Source organism: Nomia melanderi, chromosome 1 (assembly GCF_051020985.1).
Source record: "Nomia melanderi isolate GNS246 chromosome 1, iyNomMela1, whole genome shotgun sequence".
NCBI classification, from domain to species: domain Eukaryota; kingdom Metazoa; phylum Arthropoda; class Insecta; order Hymenoptera; family Halictidae; genus Nomia; species Nomia melanderi.
Window position 1 is genome coordinate 11407240 of NC_134999.1, and position 24231 is coordinate 11431470.

Below are 24231 nucleotides of genomic sequence, written 5' to 3' on the forward strand. Positions count from 1 at the left end.
CGGCGAAGCTGAAAAAGATCTATCGTTTGAATTTTATGGACTATATATCGATTATACTAAACGCTCGGTAATTCCAGTATCCATTTCGAACGAGAAAAGACGGACAATCGAGTTGGCAACAAGACCAGAACTCAGCTACAAGTGTCTTGCGAGCGGGGCTTGATCCGATTCCGATTGATTCGCACCGGTGATGAACTCTCTCTCTAAACGGAATGTGGCGTCTGGAATCGTATATGTACGCACAATGCCGAGATGTACGTGTCGTCAACATGTCACACATAATCGAAGAGTAAGAGAAAAAAAGGCAAAAAAAATTACAACAACAGAGACCAGGTAAAAGAAAACGGAATGAAACACACTTTTTCTGGTACTTTCTCATCGCTAGGCGGGTGCCGATGGTGAGATGTATAGAAGCATAGCCTATTGCTGCGGGTTATATATATGTAATGTATAATGCGGCGGAAAGTAGTAAGCGAATGTTTGTAATAAACCAACGAGCCAATCAGCGTACAGCCCCTGCGTCCATCGTCCTCCGGACCGCCGCTTCCGGTTTCTGAGACCTCGAGCTCGAGGGACCGTTCTCTGGACTCTTTTATTTTCGTTGTTCTTTTTTTTTGTTTTTTTTTTCTTGTCATTCGCCTCCGTTCGTGCTCCCCCGAGAAGAGAAAAAAATAAAAGATAAAGAACTTGACTCGCGAAACCACGGTCCTCGACTTTCGTCCTCGTTCGTGCTCATCATTCTCTTTTATATATATATATATATATTTATTTTTTTTTCGAAAGATTCTTGTTCGACCGTCGTCTCACGCGAACGTACACGTATTTTTTTTGTTTCGTTCAATTTTCGTCGTTCTTTCTTTCTTTTCGTTTCGCTTTTTTCCATTCTTAGTTTTCTTTTCTGTCGTTTGTACTTTATTCTCTACTTTTTCTTTCGATTTCGGCTCTTTTTCTAGTTTTTTTTTGCGTTTAGACGAATTCTCGGAGACGACGAGTAAACGTGCGGGGGAACGGTACAGGGTGAACAAGAGTCGGCGTCCGATCGTTCGGGTCTCATGAAAACGGGACGGTTAAATGGTCCCGAGGCCGGGTCCTACGGTTCCCGTCGAACCCCGTGGACGCGGGCTCGCGCGTTCGTTCGGGCGGGTTACCTTAAAAATAAGGTCGCTTTTGCTGAAACCGGACTTCTTTTTACTCATATTGTCAGAACTTAGGCGCCCCCTCCGCTCAGTGCGTTTTTTTTGTAGGTTCTGCAATATCTAGAAACAAAAGAAAGCGGGACATAGCAAGACGTAGTAAGAAAAGGGCCGAGGTTTATCAAGAGATTCGTAATAGAGAACTGAGAGAGTGAGAGAGAGAGAAGAGAGAGAGAGAGAGAGAGAGAGAGAGAGAGAGAGAGAGAGAGAGAGAGAGAGAAGAGAGAGATAGAAAGATAGAAAGAAAGAGAAAGAATGGAAAGTAAAGAGAAATAGAAAGATAGAAAGAAAGAGAAAGAAGAGAAAGAAGAGACAGAGATAGAAAGATAGAAAAAAAGAGAAAGAAGAGACGGAGATAGAGAGATAAAGAGAACGAGAAAGAAAAGAAAGAGGAGAGAGAAGAGAGAGAGAAAGGGAGAGAAATAGAGAAATGGAAAGAAAGAGAGAAAGAGAGAAAGAGACAAAGAGAGAAAAAGAGAAAGAGAAAGTGGAATAGAGATAGATGAAGAGAGAAACAGAGATAAACTGAAAAAAGTACGTAAAAAATACAAAAGGAAGAAAAAGAAGACGTAGAAGAAGAAGAAGAAGAAGAAGAAGAAGAAGAAAAAGAAGAAGAAGAAGAAAAAGTAGAAGAAGAAGAAGAAGAAGACAAAGAAGAAGAAGAAGAAGTAGAAGAAGAAGAAGAAGAAGAAGAAGAAGTAGAAGAAGAAGAAGAAGAAGAAGAAGAAGACGAAGAAGAAGAAGAAGAAGAAGAAGAAGACGAAGAAGAAGAAGAAGAAGAAGAAGAAGACGAAGAAGAAGAAGAAGAAGAAGAAGAAGAAGAAGAAGAAGAAGAAGAAGAAGAAGAAGAAGAACTGTTAGAGATAAGATGGTGGAAAATAAAATAGAAAATGGTGGTTCAAGGGGGGTTTTGATTAGTCGGCTGTATTATGTGTGTTCGTTACAAGTAAAAAGTAGACGAAAAGAAAACAAAGCAGAGACGAAAGGAGGAAGACAGAAAAACAGAAAGGAGCAGTTCTGGTTTTGTCGAAGGCGACAGGATATCTCAAGTTCCCTTTCGTTCTTCTCGATCGCAAAATATTTCTTTTCTTTTGTTCTTTCTTTCCTTTTCGCCTTCGCGTTCTCTCGTAGGTGTACGTGTCGGGGCGCTACCGTGGCACGCAAGCCGACACCCTCTGCCGTGCTCGTGTCCCTGAAAGGAGACGCTTCTTCTCTCGTTTCTCTCTACATTCGCTTTTGTATTTTTTTTTTGTTTTTGCTTTGCTCTCGTCATTTTCCCCTTTTTTCGTTCCCTTGGTTTTTCGGTCCATCAGGCTCGTCGATCGTCGCGTGCACGCCGTGTTTCGCCTTGCTGGCCGGACCTGATCGATCGATCGATCGACCGACCGATCGATCTTCTTCCCCTCGGACGCTGGCTCGTGTAAAAGTGGACACGACGAGTTTGAGAAAAAAGAAAACGAAAAGAGACGTGAGGGAAATCATAAAGAATAGAAACTGATCGTTTTGTGAGGGAGACGTGGTGCTTCGTATATTATACTTCGTTCGTTCGTCCGTCTGACGTTTGTCGTCGACGAATTCTCGTGGGAATTATACAACAATACTTTTAATTAATAATCACTATATATGCATGTATAGAAATACATATATTTATGTATAATATATATATATATATATATGATATATATATCATATATCATGTATTATATATTATATATCATATATTATATATTATATATCATATATTATATATTATATATCATATATTATATATCATATATTATATATCATATATTATATATTATATATTATATATTATATATCATATATTATATATATAAAATTTCGGGTGCTATACACGCGATGAAGATTACATGATAGAGGTCTGGCGCATTGGTGGTGGGCGGAGAAAACAGATCGTTGCACAAAAAGTTCACCGTTCAAACAGCGCAATAAGGATAACCATAACAATAAGTAAGTAAATGTAATAAATGGTAAAGAAGAAGAACAAGTTTGATGGGTATCATGAGTTAAGAAGTAAGAAATCAAGTAAGCCATTCGTTCAGGTTACAAGCTTTTTCGTTGCAGCAGTCGCGCGCCAAGCGTGAAGCCGCAGTCCCTTTTGTCAAGCTCGTATATAAAGGCTCGAGAGATCGATTCAGCAGGTCAGTCAGCTCCGACGAACAATCGGCGCGTATCGGTTTTCGTTTTACACTTTTGTTTTTCGTTTCGTTTTATTTATTTGTATATTCATTGATTTTTAAAATTTTACTTTATTCTATTTTATTTTCGCTCGTTAATTTTCCACCCCAGTCCGCGCCGCGATCCGACGGTCAGCGGCCACCTCTGATTGGCTCGAGGCGAGGCGGGCGAGACTCGGCGAGAACTTCCGGTGGAAATTAAAAAAGTGTCCGAGCGATTCATCTTTTGGTCTTCGGGGAAGAAACGAAAGCTCGAAATGGAGGATGAAAATGGGACACGATGAAATTGAAAAGTATTGTCGGCCGAGACCCGTTTGCATCCGCCGTCTACCTCTTTTCTTTTTTGCTCTCGTCGCTTTTTCCCCCGTTTTTCTTTTCGGTCTCGTCGTTTTTCCGATCGTGCGTCGAGTCTCGTGGAAGTTAGCATTGGCTCGTTAGAGTGTCTTTTTCTGTCGGTTATCATCGCCTTTTACCTGTCGCGATTAAAATGTTCGTTTCTATTTCACCGTACCTGTAACTCGTCAAATACATTATCCATAAATCTTACGACTCTGCGCAAATGAAGAAAGTATTTAGAAAATAAGCAGATCTTCCTCGAAACGTAATATCTCGATCAATTTAATAAGAAACTAGAGTTTCACCAATGTTTCGCAATGGAAAATCATAAGATAGCCAAACACAAAATAATATGTTCGACACCCGAGTTTCCTCGAATCCAAAAACCGATTTAAAACCTACGATTGTCGCCGGCCGTTCGTGTGTAGGATGTACAGAAATGTAACACCAAAGAAAAACAAAAATAAAATTATGGAATAAAGGTAGAACCAAAAAAGAGACAGTGAACGACTGGACAGACTGTCAGGATTTCCTCCCTTATTCCCGCCGGTAATTACGCTCGATTCCCATTCCTTGAGAGGTCCTGGCGGGGAATTGTTACACATTCGTTACTTTCTTCGATCATCGATCAACCACTCCGTGTGAAACACGGTTTCGTTAACGACACGAACAAAAGGAGGGTCACTGAGTATCACTTATTCGTTGTCCGAATCGTTCCTCTCTGTTCGTTTCTCTATTATCGGAACTTGAACCGATCCCGTCCCATCATCGCTTTCTGGCGTGCAGAAGGACCCACGGAAACGACGATCATCCCGTTCCCGTCGACGTCGAAGGTGTGTCTCGCGATCGAAAAATCCGTCGGCGAGGCTCCCACGAATTTCGCGAGGATCGGGGGCGGTTTCGGCCGCGGGTATGCGAGGGGAGCGACCTGTAATTTATCACTTCTCCGCGACAGCTATGATTAATCGTGCTCTAAGACCCATTTCGGTCGAGGTTCTCGAGGCTTGAGTGGGCTTTGTGTTGGGAAAACTAACTTATTATCGTTGGTTCGATGACCCGCGAGCCGAGTATGGCCGAGCGGATCCTCAGAATGATCGGTTGTCTCCGATTTTACATTTTTCTCCTGGCCTTCCTCGAAACTGTTACGGTCTGTCTAAAATGAATCGCTCGTGCAGCGGAAATCGTGGTTCGAACGTTCAGACACGATTTCCCTGGAAGATCCTACGTGCGCGCACGTAGACGTCGCATCTAACGCGAAACGTAACGGTCCCTCGTTGTCCACACGTGCACAGCTAAAGGAATCGGCCAACGAAGTGTACATACGTACGTATTTACACGCAAACAGTTCTCCTGCTCTACTGCATTCCCACGAACAATACAAAAAACGACAAAGAAAAGAGAGAGCAGCAACCAAGAAACAAACGCACGTACGCACGCAACCACGGGCAAGTCTGATGTGTAAATACATACTCGACAGAGTGGATCGATGATGGATCATCGAACCCGCATGCTTCTTTCGAGTCGAGAGGAGGCTGGAGACTGCGGATCGAGACCGGCCGAAACGAACGTAATTCTACTTTGTAATCTATGATACGAGAAAAGAGTGTTCTAATCGACGACGTCCGACTGGATCGTTGTCCTCGCCGAGTGTGGCACGTCAGACGCAACGCAAAGACAATACAACGGGGGCTTGTTGGGTGAGGAACGTGGATACAGGAGAGTCGTATTGTTTGGTCAGACGTGGAATGATTGTATATTTGTTCAAACGAAAGATTATTATTGGGAGTGGAATAATGTGTAACTGGCAAGGAATCCTTCTATACGAAAGGGTTAAGTGGAAAATATATAGAATATTTTATCATATGATACTCCATTTTCGAGATACGCACATCTGAAGTTTTGTCGTGTGTGGTATGGAATTGAGATTACTGTGTTCATAACTTACAGTATCTACTGATATTATAAATATGCGTGGCAAATCCATGTTGGAAACTATCTCGAATATAGAAACTCTTATAAGGAAACTTCATTCTACTTTTCCAACTTATTATTTTCATGTAGATCCTTTTCCTTCTCAATTGCACTACAATCTAACATCCAGTATAGATGAATATAAAAACCAAATATTTCCATTTGAACATGCCGTAACCTTCTCGTCTGAACAGACAACACAAATCGACTCTCAAGGGGAAGACGGGAGCCTTTCCTTCGAAATTTCTCTGAAAAGAAAACCAGGCATCTAATGAATAACACGGAGAACAACAGCAAGCACCTAGGAACAAGGGGTTGAAACGCAATCTAGGTTTAAGATCGGTTATGCTCTTCTTTCCAGGTCGGAAAGTTAAGGGATTCGGGTGTGTGGGTGAAGGGCAGTTCGAACAAAAAGGGGAGTACACACTGAACACGGGCACATCGCCAAAAATTTCGGGCAAACAGGGGTCAATACACACCTAACACTCACAGGCAGACCTTTCTACGATCAGTCCAACCAACTTTTCTCGTCTGTAGAGCAGCCGTTACGGCGTCTCGTGTCGAATACCTACTCTCTTGCGCCATTGTCTGGGCCATCCTCTATTGTCCCACTCCGTTTTCCATTCTAACTCGTTCATTTTCTTACTTTCCCTCGTTTTCCGTTCTTTTCCCTTTACTATTATTATTTTCAGAGGACTCTCCGTTCTTAATCATCACCGGGTACTCTAACGGAAGTGCCGCCACCGTCGGCATCATGGCGCACCGTGATCCGCTATCCGCGACTATACGGATGGGGGAGAACCAGTTACATGCATGATCCTCTATCATTCGCACAACTCCTTTCCCGAGTAACGTTAACGGCCAACTATCGATCCACACGGTTAATATACATGCGCGGCTGTCTGCAGGCCAGAAGGAAGCGAGCACGCGGTGATCGGCTAAGAACAGAGACAGGTGCAAGCACACTATCAGATTTTCCATTCGGTTTGTTTTCGTTGTTGTTGTTGTTGTTGTTGTTGTTATTGTTGTGGTTGTTGTTGTTGTTAGGAGTAGGCACTTCGACACGAACCAACTATGCGGTTAACGGAACTGTTTCCTAACAACACAGAAACTTTCAAGACCCGGGCAATAAAAGAAACATACGGTCAGCAGTCGCATCAAGTCTCACGAAACTTTCACGGGATCGAGCTAGTCAGTGCGACATGGATTTGGTTGTTGTGTTGCTTTTACATGTGCTTATGGAACCATTTATCTGTTGATCGTTGGAAATATTGGCAATGGAAATGATTGTTTCTTCGAAGTTTGGATAGACTATATGTTAGAAAATTGAGGGAATAGCTTTTGCAGGATGCGTTTAAACCAGCGTCTTGAACTAAGATTGATAAAATATTCATTGTTTCATTAGTTATACTGTCATAAAGATGACTACGTAAATAAATCCATTCTTAAGGTGTCACGATAAATGTTTCCAGTATTATAGAACGTTGATCGATGCTCGCGATCCATGTGACACTTGGCATCTCCAGGACTACGGGGCTAAAAGCGAGGCTGATCAAGAGCTTGTTCCATTGACCGGCATTTCGATCCGGTGTCGGAGCTATCCGGTTTAAGCTCCGAAGCTTAGTCGCTGACTCAAGCTCTGTCACCGTCAGATCCGTCGGATTGACCGCAACGGATGTCGTGCAGGAACCATGGACTGATCTCTTAATTGTAGACCCATCGAAACCTCTAATTTTTCTCTCTTTCTTACGATTAACACTAATTTATCATTCCGTCAGTTTGAAATTTCGAGAGATATGAAGACCAAATATCAAATACACGAAAGGGATATCCACGATGCAGGAACGAAACAACAACGATCTATCCTCTATGTTATTTTTCACACTGCTAGGATTTTCGTGCAACACTGACCACTAACAATAAGACGATTAGACGAAAGTTTCAGGATGATCGATCGAACGGCTCTTGATCGGACGCGCTTTACGAGACTGGTCTAAGAAAACGAATCAAAAGAACAACAGGGTGTCGTGTGTCGGGGTATCGTTGTTGCAGCGTTTTCAGTAAAACGAGACCTGGTTAATACTGAAATGGAACTGAACAAAGAAACTGGTTGTACAGGTGAATATAATTTACACGGCAATGCTAAGCACGACCTCTAGAGGGAACTGTTACAAATCAAAACGACAACGAATGGCTCAATCGAAAAAAAGACAACAGTAATCATGTAATAACGGTAACGATAATCAAGAACCGTAACAGAAAGAATAATATTTAAGTAATAGGTAATTGGATCTAGCGTATAACATATACATACATATATATATACTTGTTGTTCTGTTTTTGCTCTCTTTCTGTTCCTTTTATATATATGTATATATATATACATATATATTCATATTTATACGTAGATAACATTAAAGTTTGAATATTAACGAACGCTTGAATCAAGAAAGGGCATTTGGCCGTGGTTTCGGGGTTACTAGGCAGGCACACCTTGCTGGTTCGGTCTGGTTGGGGCGGAGTCGCCCGACGCTCGTAGTGCCTCTCCGGCTGTTGATAAAGGGGGATCTGCAAACCCATTCGGAAACGTGTTCTCGCAATACGCCTGGTACTTCATTATGTATGTTGTTCTTTGTGTCATTATTTTTTTGTTTCTTATTTTCATTTCATTTTCGTTTAGTACGTATTTTGTGATTCTACAGACTGCTATGGTCATCGGCCATCTTGTGTGTTCCGTGTGGGGATAAGGCCGCGGAAGCATTTTTCGGTGAGATTATAGGCCGAGACGGTAACTATCGCCATCTTTACAGTATCTTTGGAACTATAAAAACAGCAGACGACAAATTTTTGTGAGAGAAATTGCCGAAGACAATAGGACAACATTCAGTGATCAATTCTTGTTCTATGTTAAGGTGGGTTGGAAGGCTGAAGGTCAACTTTGTTTTTAATTAATGAAGATATTATTCCTCTTTTGTGATTTCAATTATAAATCTTGGCTTTCTGTGTTTTGAATTTTGTCGTTTTCATATTTGATCGCTATCTGTATTCTTGATATTAATTAAATGAAAATCATGAAAAATGAAATGTATACGGTATTTTAAAAAGAAACCTTCTGACTTCCAAAGCATCACGAAACAAAAATTCACTGTCAAATGATGAATCCTTACATCATGCAATTTTTCTTATATAAATTCTTTTCTGCTGTAATTTCGAAAGTGGCTATAGTTACTACCTCAACGTTAACAACACTTGGGTTACGTTACTTTAGTATCATATTTGTCCCGGAACGTTCGATACTTACTTTGATTACCAGGCAAATACCTCTTGCACCATTAGTTTTGGTTACACAAAGCTGATCGTATAACGTTAGAACGTCCAGAGACATTTACGACTTGTTTCACTCATTAGTTAACGATCATCAGTGGAGTGTTATAGAATCGAAGTTTTTGCTCTGAACATTTCAAAAATCAATCAACGTCACGAAGTTTGGTAGAGTGTCAGTGGTACAGTCATGTACTATTCCTAGAAGCTTCAAGATTTGGATATACCTAATATTAAACTGCAGACAATTTCTATGAAATTATATCCATCAACATTTATAGCTTATCGTATAATTAGCCAATAGTCAATTAAGCTGTTCAATATTATCAATAAGCTATAATAGCTCGTCAACAACAGTAAGCATTAAAGAAATCGAAAGCTGCCAAGCTAATTGAACCACCCTGTTAATCCAAAATAGCTTCTGTGGCTAATGCATTCAGCTTCAACCTATCCTCACGAGACGCAGGACATTATCTGCAACGAATGACGAGCATATACAGCAACGGTGTCTCTGGATTTATCGATTACGCCACTAAATCTGATAATGGTTACTTAGTTCACAGCGATGGTGTAGTCCCCCGGCACGCACAGAATTATCAATAATAGATTAAATGTAGCCGCGTAATAGTTGCAGAGGTTTCTAGTTCATCATCATCATTAATCTCAAGCTGACAATACGCGGTTGATGTGTCATTGTCCTCAATTGATTCCGAGATGTTCTGTGCCGACCACATGTAGGTTACGGCCTCGGGCGATATAGTATTAGACTTACTCAAAATTTAACGAAACAATAGTGAATCTCCTATGCAAAGAGAGAAATAAACAGATAACCCATTGGTAGAAAAATTCTCCCTCGAATCGTGAGTCGATTCACTTCGTCTGATCCCAATTTCTACGAGTATTAAAGAGAATTTTTTTCTGCCAACAGATTGACAATTAAACTACGTATAATTAGAGCACAGTTATTAGAAGAAGTCATGACTGTACCACGAGTGTAAATGATTTCTTTAACTGTAGGCTCTAGTGTGTAAGTGTAATCGATACTATCGAAGAATCGTTAATATTGTTATCAATACTAAAAAAAGATCTTTGGGGTAATATAATTAGTACAAAAATACAGAAAACAATCATGATTGTACCATGAGTGTTATTTCTGTAACCTTATTTAATATTGTTTTCAAAACTGAAAAAAGATCGGTGTAGAATAATTAGTACAAAAATATTAGAAAAAAAATCATAACAGTCCCACGAGTGTAAATTATTTAACCCTAGTCCCTACTGTATGTAATTGCAAGTGTCGATATTGTATTACTAAAGAATCGTTAATATCGTTATCAAAACTGAAAAAGATTATTCAGTGTAAAATGTCTGGTTCTAGGCTAAGATCCCCAGGTTCCGTTAACACCGGGACGATCCACGAGTGTATCACGGTGGAACCCGTATGACGCGCAGTAAAGCCCGAGTCTAAATCTACGACTAATCTCCGGAATATTGAACAGTGTCTGGAACCGGTCGAGTGTGTCGCGTATAAACGACCGGTTTCCAGCTAATCTGCTGGTGTTGCTTCTGACAGGGATGCCCGCCGCGGAGCTTTCGCGGAAAACAAAATGGCGCCGCCGAGGTGGGCGATTTTCAGAAAACCGAGAGTAGGCCGACTAATTTCTAACGAGAACGAACGATTAACGTTTTTACGATTTCCCGGGAACGTGTTCCGAATTTTCCTGCATCTTTCAACCCCCACACGTGACGACACTCTAATCCCAGGAAGGTTCGGCAATTTATTCCGTTCGCTTCTGACGTGTTCCTTGAAAATATTGCTATATGCGTATATACAAATGGTTTGATATTCATCTGGAAGACATACGATCAATTATCCTTTTTAAATGTTCTAGGTGGGACTGAATAACTGGACTGCGGATTTTTGCGAATGAAACAATACTAGAGATATTATTAAAAATTAATGTATAATTAAATTTGATATGATTTTCGATTGAATTATAGTTAGATAGGAAAAATTGTAATTGTAGCTAGGCATTATACTAAGAAACTTTTCCATTCTTTTGCAACGTGTAGTGTATTTTTCATTATTTGTAGTTGGAGAAATCGTGGAACATTTTGTTTGGCATTTTGTAAGTAAATTTCCATCAGATCGTGGATCGGGAATTTGTTAGAACTTTTGACAGGAGATTTGTCGATCGGCTGATCGCTTTGCAGTAGAAGACTGATTGCTGAAGGGAGCTTCTGCTGCTCTCGACGACTGATTATCAGGGCTCTGATGATCGGCGTGGTCTGCTAACGAAATCCTCGTCTAATTTATTGAAAATTTCTCCCTTATAGCGTTTCTCGTTTTAAGAAAGCTGCGGTCAGCAGTTCGCTGCTGGGATCATTACAGCCGCCATTTTGTATGACTGTGCTCGTTAAGGCCGAGCCAGAGAACTAATCCAACCGGGGCGGCTGAAGACGCTTTTCAACGACGATTCGAATGCGACGACAATATGAAAGACGTTAATTACACGAATTACTAAAAGCTTCTTTCCGAAGATTCTACAGCGAACTTATTATCACTAGCTTCTGATTATTGTCAAACATTGTATTCACCTGTTTCTCGATGCCAAATAGTCATCTACTTTTTTTTTAAATTACTAGCACTCTACCGTTTCAAAAATATATAATATCTTTTATATTTTATTATATCGACAAAAGGCAATACTAGAAATGAAAAATACAAGAAAAGCAATAAGAAAAAAGTAGATTTTTATGAAATTATAGATGCTAATTTATTTCATGAATTTGTATAGAACAATTCAGCTTTAACTGAACAATTGATATGTCTTTTTAATTTCTATCAGGTTCTATCGTACTACAAATGAAACGAAGATTACACTGAGTTCTCTTTGAGATTTCTAGTATCTTCGATGATCTAGAACGCAAGAAATGCATAAAATCCGCAGTCTGGCAGCCAGTGAACAGAATTTCCGAGACCTGATGATCAACAATCACGACGCGAGCTCGCCCCGGCGAGTTTGGCTCGCGGAATAGAAAACAGAGGGGGAGAAAGCAGAGGGAGGCAACAAGACGTTTCAACGCAAGCGCAATTAAACATACACAGAGTACAGGTGACGCGGTTGCTGTCTCGATCGGACGAGGAGCCTGATTGATTCGTTGGTACGTTCGCCGAGCCACGCTAAACCGTAAGACACAATCAAACTGACAGAAAAAGAAAGAACTTCGTTTCTCGCAGACGTGACACACGCGTGTCGTCGCTGACACCCTTGCCGAATGCACTCTTGACAGTGTCCTCCGGTTAAATACATGAACGAGTTTGTAAATCCGAGATACAACGGGGAACTTGATAAATGCTCGCTAATTGGGGACCACAATGTATAATTAACGAATCATCGTTGGGAAAAATTGAGAAATCGTAAGTAAGAAAATAAGAAAATTGACAAAGGATATATAATCTTCAAATGTGACGAGAAGTCATCGACCTTCGTGAAGAGTGTTAAATTTATAAATTTTTATTTTGCGTCAACATTCTCTTGAATAAAAATAATAATAATAACATGAAGAATTTTAAAATAATTTAATTTATTCTAGTGAATTCGTTGATGACTTTTCTGCTACATTTGCTTCAATGATTCAAATACGAGCATTTAACGAGCCCCTTTAAAGTTCGACGTATCTGCCACAGTGAGTATGTTTATGTTTGTGACATGTATGCGGTTTCTTGTAACTGTGTACGTGAACTTTGTCCATGGGAGAGTGTCACAATTGTTGTCGCTTGTGGTGTGTCGATGTCTGTTCCTCGACGATCAATTCTGCTGTAACACACTACGACACAATACTTTTCTCACGCGAGTCATTGAAACTTTAATTAATCATGAAAATTAAAACATATCAGTATTATTATTGTTGTTGTTATTATTATCATCATCATTGTTGTTATCATCGTACGATCCGATTGCCCAATAAAAACATACAAGCATATTTATACATCCATGTACACGTTGAAAACATCATACATAATTAATTTGTTGGTGCAATAGCGATTCGGCGAAACGTGCTGATACCAAATGGTAAAAAACCCTAGTTTAGGCGTCAATACGGTTTATACAGCAGAAGTGTTCGCGTGGCATGCACATTGAAAAGAAGAAAAAAACAGGGTTCAGTGAGTAGTAAAGAAGTCTGATCAAACCGTGCGGAGACGTTCCCTTTAAGCTGCACCGGAAGAGCGGCGATCGGAGAATTTAGTCGTGTTAGACCGCTTTCACATGTTGATACCACGTATCGCGGCACGCGTGAGCGATACACAATCAGTAATAAAAAATATATCAGTAATTGTTCAAAAATATTTGTAGTATCACTTATTTGTCTTTGTAAAAGTGTAAATGACTGAAACCATGCTATTATTACAGCTCCAATGTAAAAGCACTAAAGAAAGATATTCATGTTTCTAGTAGTTTTTAGTGGGTCTGCTGTAAAGTCTACTATAAAGTGTACTAGTAGTTTAGTAGCTTGTCTGTAAAGTCTACTATTAGTTTAGTAACTCTGCTGGAAAGTCTACTATAAAGTCCACCAGTAATTTAGTAGCTCTGCTGTAAAATCTACTATAAAATCCACCAGTAATTTAGTAGCTCTGCTGTAAAATCTACTATAAAGTCCACTAGTAATTTAGTAGCTCTGCTGTAAAGTCTACTATGAAGCCCACTAGTAATTTAGTAGCTTTGCTGCAAAATCTAATATAAAGTCCACTAGTAATTTAGTAGCTCTGTTATAAAGTCTACTATAAAGTTCACTAGTAATTTAGTAGCTCTACTGTAAAGTCTATTACAAAGTCTATTATTACTAGTAGTTTAATAGCTACAAATGTACTCTAATGCAATTTGATTTAGTGTTTCGTGTGCTGCCTATACACGAAAAATATAGCGAATACTATATCGCACGAGAATCGTCATTCGAACGTTTATATGTGTATTCAGTATTGATTATTTACACGTGTACCGCCATATGCGTATCCCCGTGTGAAAGCAGCTTTACGTGCGATTTTAGACACATTGACTCCGAGAATGAATATCCTTGCACACGCTCACGCATACACACCTACTCGAAATGTTCGAAGATCCACACGTACACGGGGAAGATCGAACCCTGGAGGACTTCCATCCCGAGGAGATTTACTTACCGATCGCTAATGAGACAAGCGAGACTCTGACGAGAACGCCGATCGAGCGGAAACACTCGAAATCCGGGAAACATAATTACCGATCATGGTCGGGACTCACGAGCGACCCGTCTCTGGGTGGTAATTGTGTTTGTGTTCGTAGGAGAATTAAGAAAAATCAAATTGAAAAACGAAAGGTGATGGATTGAAGATTGGTAATAATCTGTGTAATAATGAAAAATTAATAACTGATAATTATGAAGAAACCATTTATCCACGATTTGTCTCGAAAGCTTTCAAATGTGAAAAAAGCAATTTTCTTTAATACTGAATGTGTTTAATACTTTAAATTTAAAACTGTGTTACACAACTTTATCATCTTTTCATTTATTTGATAGATTGCAGAGTCACATCATGGATAAAAGAAATCTGTTCAATCGTTTTATAATTCATGAAGTTCTCACTCTGCAGAAAACTGTGTAGTAAACAGTAAATATAATTAATGTTTGATCAAGGTAAATGATCTCATGTGTGTGTCGAAACTTTTAACTGAAAAATAAAATAAAAATTAGATTAATCTCGATTGAAATTCTCAATGTATATGCTGTTCCAACGAAAAATACGACAGAAAACGATCGAGGCACGTCCGTTCCGAACAGAATTCTCTCGAAAATGTAGCTTAAATTTCAGTCTAACGCCCCAGGAAGCTCTCCGAGAAAAAACTCCAGAAACCATCAGCTTCAAGAGGGTTGTTAAATCCGAAAAACCTCGTCGAATCGCCTGCCAATCCGACCAACACCCCCGTTATCCGAGAATCGGAAGTGAACTCGCCGTTCTTATGGCCAACGGCGTAGCCATAACGGGGACCAATACAGAAATAATGAATCACATCACGAAAAAAGGCACGCAGAAATTTCGCTGACAGCTCCATTGCGAATATTGGGATTGTTAAGAGCCACGGGGACGCTGAAAATCGATGTAAACATAATATACACCGATGAGATGGGAAACGAGACGCGTGACCTAACAATTTCGGAGGAACTCCCCGCGATGCACAGTGCGTTGCGACGAAAACAACAATCCGTTCCTTCAGATCTGTGTCAGTGTAAAATAAGTAGTGTAAAATAATAAATCTAAAACAATCAGTTGAAATCAATGACCTTTCCAGAACAGCCAGTTACCACGAACAGAAATATTTTAAAAAGTGGTCATGAAAAATTCAAATTATAACTGAAGATTTACAGGAGAAGAAAAGAAAATTTTGTTTTCATAATAGAGGATGATAATATTTCTAAAAGGAACAATACCAAAATCCTTTCAACTTATAATAAATATCTACCAACGAATCGATTACAAAACATGATTTGTTTTTTCGTCCCCAAACCTCCTTCGACGCACTGTGCGGCAATGGAAGATTAAATTCCCGGTCGCCTCGTGTATTCAATTGCCTAACGAAAGAACAGCCGGGAACCTAGAGACGTTGGCACCGGTAACGTGTTCGTTTTTACATTTTCCGGAGAACAATTGTCCTGATCGAAAAAGTTCTCGACTCGAGGCGAACGCGGGTACCGTCCGTGAACAAGTAGAGAGGCAAGGTTCGGCCGCTCGCGCGGCTGCGATCGGTCCCGGCGGAGATAACCTATCCAACTCGCCTGGGACTTGTGTTTCTCTTGGGCTCCTTCCGGTTCGCTTTACGATCTGCCTCAATCGCATCAGGATCAATCCGTAGCGAACGTGGCGCTCCGTGATTTGGACAGCTCGAGAAACTGACCTGTTGACGAGCCGCGGAACGGGAGCCAACCCGTTTGGCTCCCCTCCCCCTTTTCACATTCGGGAAACGGAAAAGAAAAGTCAACGCGACGTGTTCTCGCGGACGGCTGCCCGTAAACATGGCCGTAAACATGGCCGCGGCGCCGCGCTCTGGACCGAGCCTCGGGAAAACGGTAATTCGGTCACTTATTTTTGGTTTCTGGTTTTTCTTTCGATTTTTTTTTTTTAGTTTCGATTTATATTTCGGAAACTTCGATCAAAGACTGACGACGAGACACGCTTTTTTCTCGGTTAGGGGGGAGGGGGGTTCGTTCTTTTTCACTTTTTTTGTTTTGGTTTGCTTTTCTTTTCTTGCGTTACTTTTTTTGGTTTTGTTTGTTTTTTTTTTTGGTTTCTTTCGTTCTTTGTACAAGGATCACACGAGCTGTGGGTATTTATATAATGATAGACATAAATAAAAAAAAACAGAATGAAAACGGTGCTCGGTAGAAGAAATTGTGGTTAACACTCACATAGACCTCTTCCCATTGCGAGACATACCGCACCAGTCTTGACAACCGTAGTAACCTAACGAGCGACAACAGTTTCGCAAGTCTGAGGATCCTGAGAGCACGGCCAGCATGCAGGATCTGGAAGGACTCGCTAAAGTCCTGAAACTGAAATTCATATTTAGTTATTGGTTTGAGCTTGGTGCAGGCTGCTTCGTCGATCGTCGTCGTTTATGACTATAATTCCTCCTGTTTTCTGCTGTGTCCAAGATTGTTTTGATAGTTACAGTGTCGATAAAAGTTTTGAATGATGAATGAATTTGATTTCTAGGAAAGAGACTGACAGAAAAAAAAAGTTGTAACAGCAGTTCGTAATGATCAAATATTATGGAAGATTTCTTGTATCTGACCAGTAACATTTGTGTTTGATTTGTGAAAATTTATATTATTCAATTTGTAATTGTAAATGAATATAAAGTGGTACATGAAACTTTGTGTGTTTTTTTATATATATATAACCCACCTTGCTTTTCTACAAGAACAATCTATAATAAAATCTCACATTATAAAGTTCATAAAACGTCTTCACGTTTATTGAATAAATAAATTAAAATATTAAACGAAATTTACAACATTTCTGTAAAGATATGGAGCATTTTCTCGATGAGGATTTTTTTAACGAAATCTGTGGATAAAAGCGAATTCATTGAAATAACTTTCGAAACGAGCAAATGTTATAAGCAAATATTCATTAATAGTTTCACAGGAAATTTTTACACAGATCTCGCACGCATTTAATTGTCACACGTATTTAACGACTGCGGGAGATTCTCGAACAACAAGTCACCGTGCCAAGCGTTTTTCTAACAATTTCAGTATCCAGCAAATTCTGATAATTAAAAATATTTTATGCTCGTTGACTGTGCGTAAAACACATAAGGATTAACTATGCAAAAAGAGCACATTATACCGAAGAATAAAAACGGGACCGGAAAATGAATGGAAACAAAGAACATGGTGCCCCGGGACACAGACATATTAATACGCACTTACTTGATTAAATATGAGGAAAATGTAGTCTAGTGGTATGGAGGAAATGAGGTCGAGAAAGAACCAAGTCCTGAGGTAGTGTTTCGCGATTAACTTCGGATCCAGGATTACTTGTTCGGCATTATCCTGCTGCATTATACCTGAAAAACGAAAGTGGAACGACGCAATTAATTGAAATGAATTAATTTCGAAATTAATATTTAATTCAATTTAATAATTCAATTTTGAATTGCATTCGTTTGATGAGTCTAATCACTAGACAAGAAATCCATTTATACTAAAACCATGTTTTCTTAAATTACTTCAGAAAATTTAGAAAATGAAATGACTATCGTCTACCAATCATTTTGGCCAAGTACAAGACTTGCTTCAGATCAACGTGATACAACTTGTAATGTGAAAATAAGTTATTTCAAATAACAGATTGTTCCTCTTCCTTCAAATTATTTCCGGGAAGTTTTAAAATAAAATTACTACCAATCACTTTGCCTAAGTAAAAGACTCATGTAACCAACGCAAAGTCTCAAATACAATACGAAAATACCTGTTATTTCAAATAATCAATGATTCCTCTTTTTCAAACTATTTCCGGAAATTTTGAAAATAAAATCACTTCCGTCTACCAATCACTTTGGTGAAATAAGAGACTCCCTCGAAATGAACACAAAGTTTCCAATCGTCAGAATAAGAATAAGTTATTTCAAATAACCAATCGTTCCTGGCTAATTCGACAGCTGCCAGCGCCCCGTGGAATACGGAAGCAACGACCTACACCCCTATTAGCATACAAATATTTCATCCTCGATCGACTCGGTCATTGGATGCGTCCAGGCGTTAGTATGCAGCTCGCGGAACGTAATATTGGTCGACGGCCGATAATCTGGATCAAGAATTCGCAACAATCGCCGAGTCGACGCGGCACACGTACCCGGTTTAGCGGCGTACAATGGTTTTCATCGCGGGGCAGCTCGGGGTCGGGCGAGAACGGGCGTAGGGCACGTGACCCAATTTCCCCGTTCCTGGGACCAACTCAAACGCGTTTCAAATTAATTCCCTTGCCCTCTCCCACCGACACGGTAATAACGAAACGTCTGCGAGCCGCGGAGTACTCCACCCGCGTGTCGGACAATGTCATTACTGCGCGTCGTGTCGCACTGAAGGGTTGACAGCCGAACATTCGTACGATGAAATACAGGGTGCTCCATTTTTACCTCGATAAATGGTACAAGCATATTCTGTGACTAACGGTAGGAAATAATGTTACATAAATATTGAATCGTAAATGTTCCGTAACAAAAATATAATGAAATAACGAAATTATAAATTATTGCTTGCGAATTGAATGGAGTGAAAATATTTATTCTTCAGGTTCGTTTATTAGTCGGATTCTCGTTCAAAATGTCGTATGTTTTTGTGAATATATAATTGATAATGTTGATAAGTTGAATCTATTGCAATTTAAATGTCGTCTTGATTTGGACGTATTGATGTGAGAGTATTGAACCGACTGATATTTTCATATTAGTTATAGTTTGGCATATACGAGGGAAATTAAATGTTTTCGCAAGAATTTTGGTAGAATTTCACGGACAAATATCTATACTAAATAAACGAGGTAAAGCATAAAGGAACGAAACTTGGAGGATGAATTCAGAAAGACGGTGTGCCACTTGTAAATATCGTTTCATCTCTGCAAATGACTTTTTCCCGTCATTTTTCTCCCGGTCACGATTAGGTAATGATGTTCTAAGGGTGTTTGAAGGCTCAAGCCGCCTTTCAAAAAGCCGTCAGTGTCAGCGGCCCGGCAAAGCTCGCGAGGAGTTTGAAAAGAAAGAACTTCTAATTGTTGACATTAAAGGGGAAGCTGCTGTCGGCGGAGTCTAGGATAAAACGTGCCGGAATGAACAAAGGAACGAGTCTCGGAGAACTTCTTTTCACCAGCCAGTCGATCGCGAACTTACAAGATTATATTCTTGCATTCTTTAAGGTAGAATCGATTGAGTTGACAAGGTTTTTCACAATCAAATAAGTTTAAAACTCGAAAAAGAGGGAAACGAAAGATCTACAGGTTATTTACAGTTTGAATAATAATATAGAATTAATACGATATTATTAAATGCAATAAGATTTCAATTATGTGAATGTGAAGTATTTTGAAAAAGGATCGTTCATCTAATTCCCGAAGGAAACTCTGTTCAATGTATTGTATATACATTCGTCACTTCATCTTAAACCTGAAGCTCGAAATGTTCTCCAACATGAACAGTGGCATAATAGAAAACTAAGCCAGCGAAGATTGTACGCGAGATACTAATTAACAATTCAAATCCAAGTACCGAAGGCTTTTTTCAGGGGAGTATAAATAGATCGCAGGGCCTGTTACTTGCGTTGCTCTCAAGAAAACATGGAGGAAAAATTGAGAAAGAGGAGGGAACGAGGTCGGCTATTCTCTCCGTTATGTCTTCTCCCACGACAATGCAAACTTTCGCATCGAATACGAGGTTACCGCACGTTCTGGATTGATCATTGCCGGTTCGAGAGGGAGGATGTTCGAGCCACGTTTTTGTATACTGCTCCCCGGTACCTATAAAAGCCTTAAATCGCGCAAAGAAACTCGGGGAATTCTTTTCGAAGTGAAATGTAGTTCCAGATATCAAGTATCGTCCGAGTTTAGGCTTTTTCTGTTCGTTTCCGAGCGGAGTGCTTGTGAAAATATTCAATTTCTACAGAATATTATTTATTGAATGTAATTATTTTTATTAACTGAGAAACAACACTCACCTGTCCTGAAGTTGACGACGATGTCTATAAGGAATATCGTGTCGGAAAGGCAGTTGAAGGCTATCCACCTAGTGCTTAGGTCGTCATTGAAAAAACTAATGGCGACTGGCAGAATTATCAGGTTCGCTACCAGTAGGAGGAGCATGCAGAGGTCCCAGTAGAATCTGGAATTAGAAATGAAATAATGTCGATTAAAGCATCACCATAATTATTAAATGAATCAGTTATTATTCATTATTATCAATAATTAATTATTAAATTACTATCATGTTGAAGTATTTCAATTATGCTTAAGTGATTACTTAGTTACTTATTACTAGTCGACTATTCCTAGTTAATTACTTCAAATTATGATTACTAAAAATACTAAATTCTTTTTCAGATTAACCCCTTGCCCTATAATTTACTTTTCAACTGCGATCGACACAACTATATTGCCACGAATAATTTATTGAAAAAAGAGAAATTCTAGGCATCTTCTATGTATGGTGTAAAGTGTACTTATTAGTAATAGAAGAATAGTATATAATTTGAACTCAAAAGAATCGAGTAATACTTAGGCTTGTTAAATTTCGTTTAAAATCTTCACCACGAGTCTAACGCGTTGTTATGAAGTAACGGGTTAGTAACAATAGATAACTATAGAAAATTGTTTTTTAATCAGATCAACTGTTTTATTCGAATCATTGCACGTTATAAATAACGTATAATCATTTCGCCTACCTCCGGTTTCAATAAATCGGATGGTCTTAAAAGTCGATTTACGTTTCGGTTTCGTGTGCACGCACGAAAATATCGTGCATCAGATGCACTCCTGGATCCTCGGCCGACCTACAACGACCTCGCAAAATCATTACGTTATACAGAGGCAGCCGCGGGTAAAGAAAATGGCGATTCATCGCCAGTCTGGTAGAAGAGTCTCGCGGAAATCGGGCTGCAAAGCGGAAACCGCGCTCGGCTTCCTCACCGAAGACACGTAGTAAACGCGAGAACGAAGTGTGTCGGGCTTTTGCTTTTCTTCAAGGCCGCCCGTTTAATTAGGAAGCTCGCAGTCGGACCTGCATTCAATCTTCACGCGTTAGCCGCAACAATATCCATAGTCGAGAAGATGGGACTGTTTAATTGAAATGTTTGGGAACGAGCTGGTCCAAATTGCGTCGCTGTCATCAGTGTTTGATTGGTTAAAATTAATTGGAAAGAAATTGATTTCAATCTTACTCGTTGAACGTACTGTATCGATTTTCAACGATTCCAATGAATTGTAATAAATAACAGAAAGAGAGAAGTACGACGAGATATATTCTTGCAATCAAAAATTCGAAAGGAGACCAAAGAGTGGTCAATATATTTCAATTTATATTGATTAATATTATTAATCTTAATTAATATTATTAATATTGTTAATCTTTCTTATTAGATATATCAACACTAGGTTTACGAAACGCGTCAATTTGACGCATATTAAATTTTACAAACATTATTTAGTAAATGCTAATGTCCATTTTGCTTGATCCAATAACTCAAATGTGTATTTTAATCGTCTAATCTTCAAACCTCTAATTTCTGAAATCTAAACGAACGAATATCAGATTTTCTAAGACTAATAAAATAAAGTGTACAATAAATAAACATAGTGCAAATCTAGTAAACCTAGTGTTAATGAAATAATTGTCGAAGTAAACCTATTTCAATCTATTTTAACACGTGCATAATCTCCAAGATAATAAACATTCCATTTCAACTCCATTTTTAGCTCCACCCTCGTTCAGAGCAACGTTCGAACAGCCAACCAAGCCACCATCCCGAAGCAAGCATAATTCCTTCGCTGTCCATAAATTCGAGACGGACGCAATAAAAGTACTCGGTAAATACCAAGCAGTATTATCCCTAACGAATCCGATAACCCCCGCAGTTTCACGGAAGACGAGGGCAGTTCAATTAGCAATGTGACCCACTAGGACTCGAGCGTTTCGTTCGTCAACGCGTCTTCGTTCGGGAAAACGTCCAAGATCGACCTAACGGCAATTCCGATTGTAATTTCTGGATAAGTAATCCCTGTGCTCCAGGTGAATCTCCGGGGAAGACGTTCTCGCACGTGGATACCGTGCAATTAAGATCTCGGAGGGATGAAAAAAAGGGGATAGACCAGCGGCTAAAGGAAGGTACCTACGATGGGAGCTCAATTTCTAAAAGCTCCGCTTTAATCAGCCCGATTCGGGGCCGAGGTTGGCAACATTGGCCCACTTCGCCGAGCAATAACGTTGCTACATCGGGGCAATAAATGTGCTCGCAGCCTCCGCGCAGGCTGAACCACCCACGGCTCGCGGCTGCTTGCACGGATGACGGTGCTCGAAAGCCGCCGGAGAGAGCTTCTTCGCGAGGCACGCACCGATGAACGCGAACCTTTCGCGGCTCCACTTCACGCGACACCTCCACGGCTGAGTCTAGAGTTGTTTGCCCACCACCTCTCGTCCCGTTTCTCCTCCGGCACCTTTCGTCTAGCTTTTCTTGCACCCGCGCAGTCCCCTACGGCTGGTCTCTTTCAGCTTAGTTTCTCGAGATCGTTTAGATTCGGATACATCATTTTTGCTGATCATTTTACAATTATTTCTCTACGTTTAACGAAGACTGCTTGGAAGTGTTCTTAATGTTTTACGTTAGCAATTTGGTAGTTAGAAGTATGTTAATTATGTGAATTACAAATTTGGAAGACAGTAGAAAATTCCTTTCTTTAAGACTTTTATAACATTGAAGCATCAAAAATGTGGTTTAATAAAAATCGTCATATCGGCCTAAGCTTTCATATGCAATATATAAAACGTATTTATTTTAAATGGCAGAGAATTATTGCACAACTCTCTTTGTCCCTAATACTCAAGAATTCAATTTACCATTCTCCTTTCTATGAGAGAGGTTCGCGAGGCATCTAAAAATTCTAACCCGCGAAGGGTTGAACGTTAAACTTCATCGCTTCGCTTTCCTTACTGGAAAATTTTTACGCGGCGGGGAACTTTCCACCAGCAGCGCGGGAGAATGTACACTTCTTCGAGGCTCGTATCATTTTTTTATACGGCCGTGAAAGGGTCAGCGAGGTAGGGAATTGCTTCTTTCACGGGTCGCGCGAAATTCTCGCTGCGTTCTCTCGCCTCGCAGACGAGATTAAGCGAAAGAAAAGAATTCGACGCGGGTTCTGTTGGAACTCGGCAGGCTAGCTCTTAAGTAAACAGAATGAAAATAAAGTCCGGGTGTTTCGCGGTGGTTCTGCCGGTTAAAACTTCGGTTTAGGTTTCGGCGATCGAATGAAGCTGCCCTCGTAAGGACTCTCGGGATGCCTAGATTGAAGGGAACTTGGCCTTGGCCAAGCAACTGGGTTACGCGGTGAAATGCGAATTTTTAAATGAAAAATTCACGGGCAGCCTGACGTGTTCCACGCATTACAGATGACCGATACGGACAGCGAAAAAGAGATCTCGAGCTTCACTAAACGCCACGAGTAAGAATTTTCTATCGCGGATTCTCGTTTCGCTCGTCTGCGACAGGAATACCGAACTTCTCGCGCGATTTCGCCGAGAGGTTTCAATATTAAATTATCCCGGTGTTACCGTTTCCTCCTCGTTTCCGTTTATTTTCATCGCTGTATCAGTCAATAAATCGCCGTTTCTTTGAGAACGTGGCAACAGTAATTTAAGCGTTATGGATATTTACATTTGACTGTAATTGATGGGTTTAATTATATTCATGATAATGATGAAATGAATACTATTTAAATAGTTAATTGATTGATCTTTGGAATTGTTTAAGTAACTATTTCAATTGCATTAAAGATTTTTATGCAATTGTTTTTAATTAAGGTACTGCAAGTACAAATGGTCAAAATGCCTCGAAGTGTTTCAGGACGAGTGCAATCGCGCGTTTTTGGATTTGAAAGAGGGCGTGGTAGTTTTTAATGCAAAGTCTTTCGT

The 24231-nt window shown here is 39.8% G+C and overlaps 1 protein-coding gene across 10 annotated transcripts in view; it reads right to left on the reverse strand.

Annotated features, from left to right (window-relative positions):
- The window catches only part of Ih (hyperpolarization activated cyclic nucleotide gated potassium channel Ih), a 204498-nt gene that overhangs the window by 24857 nt on the left and 155410 nt on the right, over positions 1 to 24231 (reverse strand). For 7 of the 10 annotated variants that reach the window (XM_076369072.1, XM_076369074.1, XM_076369076.1 and 4 more), the window contains 4 exons: positions 20270 to 20433; positions 17492 to 17628; positions 16463 to 16606; positions 1149 to 1256 (listed from right to left, as the gene is read on the reverse strand). In XM_076369072.1, the coding sequence (XP_076225187.1) occupies positions 1149 to 1256; positions 16463 to 16606; positions 17492 to 17628; positions 20270 to 20433 (553 nt within the window). Of the gene's footprint in view, positions 1 to 1148; positions 1257 to 8191; positions 8267 to 16462; positions 16607 to 17491; positions 17629 to 20269; positions 20434 to 24231 lie in introns of all 10 variants that reach the window. The other 3 variants (XM_076369080.1, XM_076369085.1, XM_076369088.1) reach the window with 2 other exon arrangements.